Source organism: Choloepus didactylus, chromosome 3, assembly GCF_015220235.1.
Source record: "Choloepus didactylus isolate mChoDid1 chromosome 3, mChoDid1.pri, whole genome shotgun sequence".
NCBI lineage: Eukaryota > Metazoa > Chordata > Mammalia > Pilosa > Megalonychidae > Choloepus > Choloepus didactylus.
This window is the reverse complement of record NC_051309.1, coordinates 197,667,390-197,681,110: the sequence shown is the minus strand read 5'-3', so window position 1 is coordinate 197,681,110 and position 13,721 is coordinate 197,667,390. Positions and strand designations below refer to the sequence as shown.

Genomic DNA, 13,721 nt, shown 5'->3' with positions numbered 1-13,721 from the left:
CTTGGGTCCTTTTTAATGGTGTCCTTTTAAATCACCTGTCTAATCTCTTCTAAGATAACTGGTTTTGACAAGTTTCTCAAAAAGGAAAAATATCTACAATCATTTTAGGTAAATGACATTTTTTGCTAAGAAATAAATGTCCTCTAGATTTTTCAAATTTGTTTCTTGGAATAATCTCTTTCACTTTCAATCTCTTCAGTGTCTCTCCTTATTTTTGTTCTCATTATTCCTTCAACAGAATCATAAGGGGCTTTCAGTTGTATTAGTCTTTCTAAAGCATTAGCTTTTTCATTTGTCTTTAATTACAATTTTGCCTTGACTATCTCCCTCTTCCTATTTCCCTTTGGTTTATTTTTTTGATATTTTACTCATTTCTTAAGATGTTTAGTAAGTACCTTTTTTTTTGTTAGTCTTTTTAATAATGAAGGCATGTAAGAATTTGTTTTCTTATGATTATGGCTTTCACCATTTCTCATATATTTTGGAAGTAAAATTTGCCTTTTCATTGCTTTTTGTTGCTTGTTATCAAAATCCAGGGATACTGTAATCCAAAGGAAAAAGGTATTTTTGTTTGTTTATCTTTCATTATTTTTTGCTAATTTTACTAGATTACATGATCAAATATTTTGGCTTATGATGTCTCATTTTTCAGAATATTTTGTTTCTCTTTGTGACCAAATACACAATAATTTCTGCAATATTCCATAGAAATATGAAAAGCTATAATTTTTATCTGATGGATATAAATATATATATATATATATCTCAGATGAAACTTTTGGTTAATATTATAATTGCTCTGACTTATTTTTGACTTTTAGATCTGCCTGATTTTAAAAGTGGTAAACTGTAATATTTCAACGTAAATACATTTTAATAGCCTTTATTTTTTCTTACAGTGTTTGCTTTATATATTTAGCTACAATATTGCTTCATGTATGCTATTTAAAGGACTTCAACTTTCTATACATTGTACTTTTATCATTTACACAGTTACGCTGTCCCATTTAGTGTTTTTAATTGTAAATTCCACTTTTTCTGATATTAACACTGTCACTCCTGCTTTCTCTTTGTTTGTATTCACTGGATATTTCTTTGTCTGTCTGTTTATTCTCAACTATTGTTTACCATTTTAAGTCTATTTCTTATACTTAACTATGACTTAAAAAACCAAACGAATAGTTCGTGTTTATGTCAAAATTCAGTACATTTACATTTCATGCAGTAATTAACACAGATTTTACTCCTTCTATCTTGTCTTATGGTTACTGATGATTTCACTTGTTGTTTCCTCTTTTTCCTTCTAGTTGTTTTGCTAAACTGGTCAGATTGCTATTTATTCCCCTTTCTCCTTGCTAATTAAGTAGGTCTATTGTGCTTTTTCATTCCACTAGTGATTACCTTTCCTTTCCTGACATTCATATCCAAATACACATTTTCATTAATATATAAGTGCAAGATACAAATTATTCCCTCCCACCCCACTAAGATCTATTCCATGACCGTTCCCCCTCTCTCTTCAGATGGATTTTAGAACACTTTTACTTTCCCTACTGCTTTCCTCCAACTACTGGATTTCGCTAAGATAGTAAGTACTTTTAGTTCCAGCCTTAAGTATCCCTCTTACTTCCTCTTACACATTATCAACTGCTCTGTTATCATCATTTGAGATTTAATATATATTGCAAAGCTGACCCTTGAATCCTCTCCTCTTCTAAAGTCCTGATTCTGATTCAGTTGGTATTTCTTGAGTAGTACCTTAGATGGTGCACATTGGTGATACAGTCTCTGAATCTCGGCATGTCCCTAAATATCTTCCATTTACCCTGAGAAATGACTCCTGTCTGCATATAAGATTATTGCTGTGTAGTTTTTTTCTGTAGCTGTTATTCCTCTGACTTCTGCTTTCATTGTTGCAGATGAAAGATTCAGTATTAAATTTTTTTATTATGTCAGTAATAAGAAAAGTAACTTGCTTTTTCTCCTAGAATCTTGTAATATAACTTCATCCCTAAAGTTAAAGCATTTTTCTAGGATTATGCTTAGGTATGTCTGTGTGTGTGTGTGTGTGTGTATGTTATATTCTAAACTCTACCTAGAATTCTGTTTTCTGTTTTGAGTTATTTTTTCTATTTGGTCTTCAAACAATTAATCTGGCTCTCAACAATGACCACCCTCTCGCCTTAAAATAATTTGTTGTAATTTTTAATTTGTAAGTTGTAGAGTTTTTTTCCCTAGCATTTTGTTGTTATTGTTGAGTTTGTTTGTTTGTTTTTGGTACTGAGTTTCTGTTCTTGGATTTCTTTAAGTGTTCTGTATTAGTCAGGGTTCTCTAGGGAAACAGAACTAATAGGAGATATTTGTATATATAAGATTTTGTAAAAGTGTCTCACGCAACTGTGGGGATGCACGAGTCCAAATTCTGTAGGGCAGGCTGCAAGCTGGCAACTCTGATGAAGTTTTCTATGAATTCCCAGGAGAGGCTGACTGGCTGAAGTAGAGATGAAAATTATCTCTTCTGACTACTGAAGTCATCACTTCTCCTTTTAAAGCCTTCAACTGATTGGATTAAACGTCTCTCACTGCAGAAGACACTCGTCTTAGTTGACTGTAGATACAATCAGCCATAGATGCAGTCAACTTACTGATGATTTAAGTCCACAAAATGTCCTCACAGTAGCAGTTAGTCCAGCGCTTGCTTGACCAGACAACTGGGCACCATCACCGGGCCAAGGTGACACATGAGCCTAACCATCACATATTCTTCTATAATTTTTCTAATTTTGGTTCAAGTTTTCCTCTCTCTTCTCTATTTTGTATTTTCACTTTCAAAAGGCGCTTCCTGTTCTGTTTGTTTTGCATCCCATCCCACTTCCTGCATGCCAGATGCCATTAAACATGTTGTTTTCCTGGGCTGCCTTAAAGAATAATGCAAATCCTGTTAGACCCCAGGGGCAAGCCTTTGTACTCCCTGGTTTCCTCAGCTGGCACTCTCGCAGTATTGGGATAGAGAAAATACATCTGTTTAGGTCCCCACAGATCCTGAGGGGCCAAGGAAACCAGCTGCTCCACCAGGCAACATTCACTCAAGTAGGGTCCCTGGAGAGGCAGGCAGACCTCATCCTGAAACCACAACGCCTCAGCATCCTTCCCAGCTTCACCCTAGGGCCCTTCAACCCCATTCTCAGCTCTCATCTGGCCCAAAAGGGAGAAGTTCCTGCACCAGCATTGAGCTTCAGTACCCTAGTGGAGGTCCAGGTCTCATTCGTAACTCTAATCACTGTTCGGTTCAAGGAAGTAAGAAGTTGGCTTAGAGAAAGGGAGATGAGGCATCAGACAAGCCACCATCATGCCAGAATCCTGGATATATATTTATAGAAGAACTCAAGACTGCTCCTCTAATGTCATTTTGTTTCTTCACAAAAATGTGTTATCCTTGTTAAGAGGCAGGTCTAGCATCTGGCACATTTGTGTAAATGATAATCCAGGTCACAGCATGCAGCCCACTTGGAATTGCAGCAATGAGGAATCAGAGCTTGTGGTATCTACTCTCCCTCTTCTCTCTTCTCCCCCTCCTGAGCGGCGCCCCACAAACTATACTCGGGCTAGCTTTGGAGCAGCAGTGTCATGAGGTGAGAGCAGAAGCCCTGTTTGTTGGAGCTGGGGGCTGACGGGCACTGGGGATGATGATGAGAAGGCAAGCCCCAAGGCAGCCGTGAGGAAAGGGGAGTTTCTGGGACTGGACCCATGCTGTCAGGGCAGACGGGAGGCGAGTCACCCTTAGAAATCAATGATTTCCTGGCTTGGCCAATCTGCCTTCCTCTTTCCCTTCCATTCTTTTTCAATTTATTTGCCATTTTGATTCAAGAAATGTATAAACATAGACAATAGTATCTGCTTTTCAAATTTAAAATTGGATAACCTTCCACCCCATTCCACGTCTATAAATGGAGAATAAATGGTAGTCCATTCATTTTGAAATTCAGAAGGTCAAAATCTCAGTGCAGATTCTGACTGGATGTTAAATGCTTTGGGTTTAGGATTGTCTCTGAGGTGGTTCTTTACAGGCCTACAATTTCTGTGCAACAAGAGTGTTCTTATTTCCAGACATCACCTCATTTCAAAATTCACCCTCATGATCAACATTCCTTGTTGGAGCTGATAAACATTTTTCGTTGGGTCAAGAGCACTACAGGCAATGTGCATAGTGCAGAAAGCTGCAGCAGTGAAAAAAAGATCTTTTATCACTTCATGAAAACTGTGGGATGATCTTATGCAGCTGTATCATAAGAAATGTGTCTGAGACCTGATGGGATAAGCTCTCTTCAAAGACGAATCAAAGAAAATAGTATCCAAGAATGCAAAACAAGCCATTGTGACTCCATCCCACCTACAGAGAGCTCCACAGCTGCTTAAAGAATAACTATTTCCACCACCCAAAAAGCCACAGGAAGAGATTTAAAGAGCGAGAAGGAAATCTATGTGCAGATCCAGTCAAACTCACACACTACTGTGAAAAGGAAACCATCCCCTGCTCCACAGTATCTAAATATAACCTGTAATTAACAGTAGTCATCTGCCAGTCAGTAAAGTCATAAAAAATGATAAAATCAAATCAGGTAATAGGCCATAAAATTGGTTGATAAAAATAAAAACATATTTTTACATTTGGAGTCTCCATGTAATTGCATTTACAGAGTCTCCACTTCTCCCTTCCTCTATCTGAAGCTGTATTTTCCTGCATCATTCAAGGACTGAGTGTACATAGGATTGAAAAGTTGTTTTACTCCATGGACAAGCTAAATTAGCATGATTCTTTGGAACTGTTTCAAAAATCTTTGGCTACTATTAAAATTTTTAACCTTCATTTTTATTACGTATATGATGTCAGGAGCTGTGGCAGGAAGCACATTTTGTCAATTAAATAATTAATCTCACAGCATAATAGTCAGTGAGGAAAAATTGACATTTGTCAGGTTCAAAGAAAATGAAAGCCTGGGAGGATTTTTCATTCTGCTTGCTCAAGAAAAACATAATCTGATAGCAGACTTTCCTTACTCATTTCTCTCCTATAGCTAACGTTTCTGTTACAAATACTCCCCATATCAAACCACAGGAAAGTAAAAGTATTTGTAATACTTCCCTCTCTCTCATCCTCAGCCAACCAATCATCAAATCTTATCAGTTTTATTTCCAGTTTGCTTGCTCCCCTCTACCACCACCATCTCAACCCAATTGACTAAAATGCCTTACTTCACTCCAAATAAACCAAAGGGCAACAATGACACTGAAATGCCAGGTCTCTCCTTTGGCAACAGCACTGAGGTCTAACACCTGAACTCTGGAGGTAGATGAGCCTAGGTTCAAATCCCACCTGGCCTCTCACTAGCCATGGGATCTTGGGCCTCTCCAATCCTCAATGTCTCAATCGGAGAAAGCAGGACACCCTTGGAACCAAACTCACAGGTTATTTATTGTGAGGGTCAAATGATGATAGTGCACATGACCTGCTTAGCACATTGACTGGTGCACAGCAAGGAATCAGTACACAGGAGCTAGGATTAGCAGCACATTTCATCTATTTTCTTAATAAATTCTGATTTATGAACATCTCAAGTGGATCGCAGCACCATGACACCCTCCTCTTTGCTTTTCCTTTCACTTCTGTTCTGAAACCTCTTCTCGCTACTCCATTTTCAGCAGCTCCAGACAAGAGGCCCACATCTGCTGCCTTGTTCACGTTCTCTTCCCAATGCCCCTTCTTATTCTTCCATCCTTGGCTTTCAAGGAGCACAGAAATAATACTATTTGGTCGCCTAAGGATTCTGTTCCCAGGGTTTTCACAGATGGTATCGCCATGTCATCAGCAGCAGTCTGCTCTAGATTAATGCTGCCTACGAGGTGAAAATTTCAGTTCACTATTTTTAACCCGTTGAAGCATCCATAATCTCTGCCAAAACTAAATGCTTGTTTGGGGTGGAGATGAGCCTCCCCAATGCATCTTGCCACATGTGCTGGTTTTTTTCTTCCAATGGCACTCCCAGGGCAGGTCTCCTCTTCCCCCAATAGGGTGCTAAGCTATTTTGGTTAACAAAAAGCATAAGTTGACGCTGGGTTCTGATTGCATACATTTCTACATTACCTCCTATTTTTTTAAATTGGTGAAAAATGCACCAGTTTAATCTATGCAGCTGTGTAGACAATATGAAAGAAAAAAAGGGGGGTGGGGATTAGCATTGTAATGCTTTGTAAAATGTTACTAAAAGCCCCTTGGCCTACAAAGCGTACCTATCTCAAAAGTGTGTTCCGTATCCTACCTTAAAGAACGTGATTAAAAACGTTAAGCTCTTTTGTCTCCTTTCATAAAATTTTCCACCAATCATTAGTAAAATAAACTTTAGGGGGAAAAAAAATCTCTCTTTAGAAAATCCAATGAGTTTTCTTTAACATAAACAGGTCTGTAAGTGAACACTATTCAATCTAGTTAGGAAAGCTTTTTCCATAATGCAGAGAAGAGAACCATGAAACATTTTCCACCTTTTGAATCATTTATTGCTTTACTGCTTTTTCTTAAAGTTGTTCTTGCCCAATATCAAACTGCTAGCCACACTGTCTGTAAGGTAATTAGAAAATAATGAATATATTCCATATTGTATAAGTTTAATTTATTTTTTCTCATTTTGTTTCCTGATTAAATTAGCTAAGGGAAGCTAAGTTCTATGTAAATTGTACAATGAAATACAAATGTAATAGGATTTTATTTTTATCAGTTGTAATTTTGCCCATGTCTCAAGGCTGTATTAGAAGAAAAAATATATAACTATGGATGCCTGATTTAAAATAAGAGACTGTCTTAAAGTGTGGAAATCAGTAGGTTTAGGATCATGGAGTAAAGTCACACAGGTCATTATTCCAGTGGTGGAATATGCTGGCAGAAAACAGAGCATAAAATGTTTAATAAATATATGAGAATGGCCAAAAGCCATAATGGATTATTGGAAACTGGGCTATTTTAAGGTATAACCTGAAGGTCCTAGGTTGTCTGGTAAAATAAACACAAACAGCTGGGTTGAGTGGAGCATAGATGATCCAGGATAGTAAATCTTACTCTCTTTTGAGGAAAAGATGAGTTTCCCCATCAACAGCTCCTGTTTACCTGGCCCCAAATTCTAACTACAAAAATAGGTTTGTGGACACCATTATGAGACTGTAATGGGTTTCAAGTTTACGCACAAACACCTGGGCTGAGTGCAGGATAATAAACCTCACATATACAATTTGGAGCTGTGGAATTATTCTCTATGTGCATCAGGAGATGTGCCTGGGGGCCAACGTGCCCACAGGTGGCTTTCTATGTCTAATCCAGAATACTGTGTAATCACCTAATACCTCAAAATCTGCACCAGTGGATGGGACATCAAAATCAGAAAATAATCATGCTGCCTTGGAGGGGAAAAAAGTGACATCTGCAAGTTAGCAGCATTCAAGGAGGTGTTGTTTTACTAGAACAATTACCTACCTTGTCTGCTGTACTCGTCTGCTTCTCTGTGAACCAAATCCTTTACTCTGTTTCCATAAAGCAGCCGCGAGGAATCATGATCAAAAGCTTTCAAGGTTTCACTGGAACTGTAAGACTTCTGTGTCGGTACCCTACACTCGTCATTGTCTGCTGAGGAATTTGTATACCGCCGTTCTTTCTCTCGTCTGCTCTTGGTCAGGGAGCAGTAAGGCCTACGTTCTTTCACATCCATACTTCATTCCTTCTCTGGGCACATCAGTCCTGTTTGTTACAAATTATGCTCAGGGTTCAATTCTCATTGGCCTCTCTGTAAAGATAAAAGGTTTACGTGCTGTCAGCATAACATTCATCTAAATACTGACTACTCTGTCTTTCTCACCAGGAGAATGGAGCATTGCCCATCGAGGAAACTTACTTTCAAGAAGAAATTAAAATTTGTGAAATCAGTGTAAAGTATCCTGTATCATCAAAAGGAGAGGCACATCTTCTGTTAATGGGAGTCGCAGATGTTTGTCTAATCTATTACATCTGATTCTTCACTTTAATACAACCAGAATTGAAGTTCAAGCTCAAATGACATTATGATGAACCCAGTTAAAAGTTGGCACAGTAGTTTGTTAAAGTTTTCACAATGGAAAATTTTCTCTTGGAACACTTTCTCCACTCACAAATAAACTCTCTTTCTTGTTGTGACAAAAATATTCATTTTCTCTCTTTTTCTTTTTCAATAGCAGGAGCAAATTAGGAGTTTCTTAGAACTTATATCTTGTCAGACGCATTGAACATTTTATTTTTTTTTATAAAGACTTTTCTTTCAAATGTCATGTTTTAAGGACATAAATGTCTTAAATTGTGGAAAAGCCAGTCCTCCTTTTACACTCCTCTCCTTAAAATGTATTTTTTCACCCTAGAAAGTGAATTTAATCAACTCTATCCTGATACTTAAGGCAATTCAAGTGGCTAATTTGATGGGGTAGTTTCCTGCAACTGCCTGGCAAGAATAAGTTGGAAGGAACAAAGCAAATTGCATTTCTTTGTTTAACAACTCTCCTTTTCCTTCATTTGCAGAACTGACAGCGGAATGAAGTGTAGAAAAGGCTCTGCCACATAAAGTGCAGGCCTGCCACAGGGACAGACCACTGCCCAGGGCTAATCCACAGTCTTTCTCAAGTTGTCTTTCCTTTTGACATGAAGGTTCCTGAAGTCTCTGTCTTTGGCCCTCAGTGTTTTTCCCCATCCCACTCCTTCTTTCCTAAATTCACTCTTTATTTGAGTGAGTCCGTAATCAATCTGAAACAAATTACTCCCTGCTGGCACCAGGTCTTCTTCTCTTTGGGTTCTAGGTCCTTAGGGCTGTGACTACTATTTTGATATTTTCTTTTACCTAGATTCCTCCTCCCCCTAACTGTCTTTCTCTCTCTCTTGATCATTCTCTATTATTATACACATCACACCACTCTTTAATGTGCTTCCCACTTGAGGTCCTGTAGGTAACTCTGATTCTTCAGACGTCGACTCATTGTACATATAAGCTGTCAAGACATCTTGGTTCTTTCTGCACAGCATGACAACTCTTATACCTTTTACTTTTAGCTTCTGCCATCCATCCCCATGCAAATGTGGCCAGACTCTCTGCACTGGAATGATCACAGAGTTCCAGAGCATACTCTTGGAAATATTTGGTTTGTACCTCTCTGCCACCTCCTCAACCAAACTAGACCCTCTCCCACCCATCCTGCCAATAAAGGGCACATTTCTCTGCTGTTGAGCTGAGCTGGGTCAATAAAAGTAGTTGCTAATATTTTAATTAGGTTGTTGAAAGTAACTTGACCTTCCTACCTTTTAGGTCTTTTCCATGAACCTGGCTGTAAAAAAAAAAAAAAATACTTTTCACTGATGCTACCTGATACATTATTATTCCATTACTCTCTTTAAAAATTCTTCCAATAGCTCTTAACAGAAGTGGGATATCTTTTATTGCAGCTTTCCTTCCAGTTTTAGATAATGATTAATTTCAAGTTATAGTAACAGAGACAATTTTTATGCATCAGGATTAGAATAGCAATGCAGCAACACATTCTTTTTGTTCCAACAAACAAAAATTATTTAAGACAGATATTTTATTGAGTGCTTTCTATGTTTTCGGCTGTGTCCCAGGAGCTGAGGACACAGCAGCGAACAAAACTATATCCCTGCCCTCATGGAGTTACACTGTAGTGGAGGAAATAGGTATTTGCTTCCTAATATGGTCAATAAATATGTCTGAATTCAAGGGAAATTTTGTTTCTAAAATAGTCTTGATCTTTTTGGAAGAAAGGCCACAAAGACTCTCAAAACTAAATGATCATCAAAAAGTTTTCATTGATTAGAAAAATATAATTGAAATGTTTTTAGAATAGAGCTTTTGGATTCAAAATCTTTATAAAGTTTTATTTCTTGTCCTAAATTGACATCTATATTAAAATAAAGTGATATTATATATATATATATATATATATATATATATATATATATATATATGTATGTATTTTTCTAATTTGAAATGACCTGATTGAAACAAGAAGAAAAAGTTTTTTCCGTCAGCTAAAGTTTTGCTTCTGTTAGTTAGACCTGGTATTGGCAAACTCTGGCCTGCAAGCTAAGTCTGACCCACTGCTTGTTTTGGTGAATAAATTTTTATTGGAACAAAGCAAGTGCATTTGTTTATGTATTATGCATGGCTGTGTTCATGCTACACCTGAACAGAGTGAGTAGTTCTAACAGAGACCTACGGTTCACAAAGTCTAAACTATTTGCCACTGGCCTTTTACAGAAAAAGTTTGGCAACACTTGAGTTAGAGCATACATATTTTTACTCTAAGTCTCTTTTTGTCCCTTTGGACCTTTGAATGTAAAAAGTATTCTCTTTCCCATATAATTTTCATGATACAATTTTATAATTGGTCAAATTTATAACATGGTAATATTATCACATTTAAAGATGCATTCTTGTCACAATGTTACCAGGGTTTATAAGTCAATATCAATTAAATATTAATAAACTAGTAAAATAAAAATAATTTTAGATATTCCTGAGCTTAACAGATCATCTCAAGCACCAAAGATCTGAATTTTCTTAATTTTTTAAACAATTCTGAAATGCCACAATAAATCAAGATACAAAATTTAAATATACCATCAAAAACAAAGACAATTTAATCTTAGAGAATCCAAACAATAAAAAGTCCTTTGCATCTGTCTTTCCATTATTATATATATTTCAAACTCTTCAAAGATTCGATCTGCACTATAATGTATGCAACCACTGATATGCTTTTGATAGAAGTCAATAAGTTCAATATGACTTCAAAAGGCAGTTTCCTACATTAGCCCCTGAAGATGAGAAGGTTAAAAATTCAAGGCTCCTTAAGTAGCACTAAATTGCTGAAGCACTTTGATAGTGATTTCACAGTCCTACACAAGGAAGAGGGTCATTGTGCACATAATCAGCATAAAGCATTTAATGAACAAGACCTTAGGTATATCAGGGGGCAGGGCCTTTGCAAAATAAAGAAAGCTAATAGAAAGAGTTGACCCAAACTTTTGATTAAACCAGCTACAGCAAGCATATGAAAATATCTCTGATTTGGCTAATTTTCATTACCTTGGAAAACAACTCAACCTAGAGCTCCTCTGGATAACACAGCTGGTCTTAACGCAAATTGCATTACTTGGCTATTTGGTTTGTTTTTCTCAATGACTTAAAAAGTGTTTGACTGAATGGGCAGGCAGTCCCTGACTTATAAATGGTAGACTTAGGGTGATCATATCCTTTATTTCAGATATATTATTTAAATATCTTTGAAAGTTGGATAAAGAATTTAACTTATATTGTTTCATAACATGTCTCTAACTCCAAATAAATGCTTTTTAATTGCATCTTTAGTAGGTAATCTGATTTTAAGTGACGTTGTATATCCTTAAAACACTTGATGCCAATGATTATATCAGGCCCATAATAAACATCCCTAAAATCAACTGTGATTCTAAAATTCCATGAGCTTATGTAGCTATATAGTGACTGAAATAAGAACAGATATTCAAACCTGAACAATTAAATTACTGGCTGGTCACACTCACTCATGCTTACAATATTATATATTTTCTGTAAGAATTATAATCCTTTAATGTTACCTTGAATATCTCTTGCACAGAGTGTCCTCCTACCCCTATTATAATTTGGAAAAGTTCACCCAAAACAGTCAGAATTCAGAGAAACACTAATTCACCCCTAATACATTTTAGATTAAAGATCTAAATTAAGTTCTTAGTACATAATACCAAGAAATTTTTGCCTTTTGTTACTCATACTTCACATTTTGACTCATAAATCAGTATTCAGGTTTTATTACCAGTTATGTTAATTAAACAAAAATACAACTTTCCATCTCATGAGAATTTCAGAGGGTTTCCTTTATTGAATAGCTAGATTAATGTCAATTGAACACATGAGAAAATCAATTGCTATTGTTCGTTTTAGAGGAAACTGTCTTTCCTGAGGCAAATATACAAATCAAAGAATTTAAATAATTAAGTACAAAAATAAAATCATACGATGGTGAATTTTTTATAATGCTAAATTCGAGCATAACTTGAAGATTCGAGTTTCAAACAGAAGAACGCTAGAGGATTTAGCTTTTGTGTTGGTGGCACAAAGTTAAAAACAAATAAAAGTAGGAAGGGAATATAGGGGAAGAAAGGGGAGACTACTATGAGTAACAAAAGTGATGCTTATTGAGTACATACAGGTTCAGAGAAAAATAAACATAATGAATAATTAGTGGCTAAGAAGGTTAAAATAGCCAGAGCGCTTTCTTTAAACATGACAAGAAATAAAGAGAACATTTGATAACAATAACAAATGAGAAGTCAAACTTCTGCTTCCAGCCAAGATGGAATAACAGGAATTAGATTTACCCACCTGTCTGAAATAACAACAACAAAAGAACAGACAAAATACATGAAATAACAGTTTTCAAGACTTTGACATCAGGCCATAAAGGACAGTGATCTTTAAGAGATGGGAAACAAACTAAATGAGCCCTTGATTACCCCTGCTCACTGCTTTGAGACAGCTTCCAAATTGTTGCTCAGGGAGAGGGAAGCCAGATAGAGCTCAGCAGTCACCCTAAGTTAAAGAGAGACAGCTGAAAGTCCGAGTAGAACAAGGCAACAAGACTTTTCAGGACAGAATATTGGAGAAAAGAGAGCTGAACTAAGAAAGAACCTTGAAGGTCTGCAGAGAGTTCCTCCTGAGTATTCAAGAGTTTGGTCCACACATGTGAGAGGAAACAACAGTGTGCCGATTTGTATATATTATGTCCCCCAGAAAAAGCCATATTCTTTAATGCAATTCTGTGGGGGAAGATTGATTAATCTTTAATTGGGGTGTGACCTCTTGATTAAATTATTTCCATGGAGATATGGACACTGCCCATTCAGGGTAGGTCTTTATTAAATCATTGGAGTCCTATAAGAGCTCACAGACAGAAGGAGCTCAGAGCAGCAGAGAGAGACATTTTGGAAACAGCCATTGAAAGCAGATGTTTGGAGACGCTTTGAGATATCATCCCAGAGTTTGCTCTGGAGTAGCAAAGAGAGGGCAAAACACCACAAGAGCAGCTGAGAGAGACTTTTGGAGAGATGCTTGGAATTGTGGACGGAAGGACGCTTGGAGATACTAAGCAAAGGATGCACAGGAGCTGGGAGAGGAGCTGAAACACAACCTGGGACAAGGAGATGCCAGCCACATGCTTTCCCAGCTAACAGCAGTGTTCTGAAGACCATCGGCCTTTCTTCAGTCAAGATATCCTCCTGTTGATGCCTTAGTTTGGATGCTTTTATGACCATATAACTGTAAATTTATAGCCAAATAAACTCCCTTTATAAAAGCCAATCCATTCTGGTATTCTGCATAACGGCAGCATTAGCAAACTGAACAGACAGCAGGCCAGAGACAGAACTATCTCAAAGGATTACAGCAGGATTTTTCAACTTTGGCACTATTGATATTTTGGACTGAATAATTCTTTGTTGTAGGGGCCATCCTGTGCAGGGTAGAATGTTTAGCAGTATTCCCAGCCTCTACCTACTAGATGCCAGTAGCATTTCCCATAAGAATCAGAAATGTCTCCAGATATTACAAATGTCCCTTGGTGGGCAA

General features: G+C 37.0%; 1 protein-coding gene across 4 annotated transcripts in view; it reads right to left on the bottom strand.

Annotated features, from left to right (window-relative positions):
• TENM3 (teneurin transmembrane protein 3) overlaps positions 1–13,721 on the bottom strand; it is a 763,383-nt gene that overhangs the window by 589,130 nt on the left and 160,532 nt on the right. For all 4 annotated transcript variants that reach the window (XM_037831054.1, XM_037831055.1, XM_037831056.1 and 1 more), the window contains one exon: positions 7,520–7,826. In XM_037831054.1, coding sequence (XP_037686982.1) covers positions 7,520–7,751 — 232 coding nt within the window. In that variant the 5' untranslated portion in view covers positions 7,752–7,826. The remainder of the gene's footprint in view (positions 1–7,519; positions 7,827–13,721) is intronic.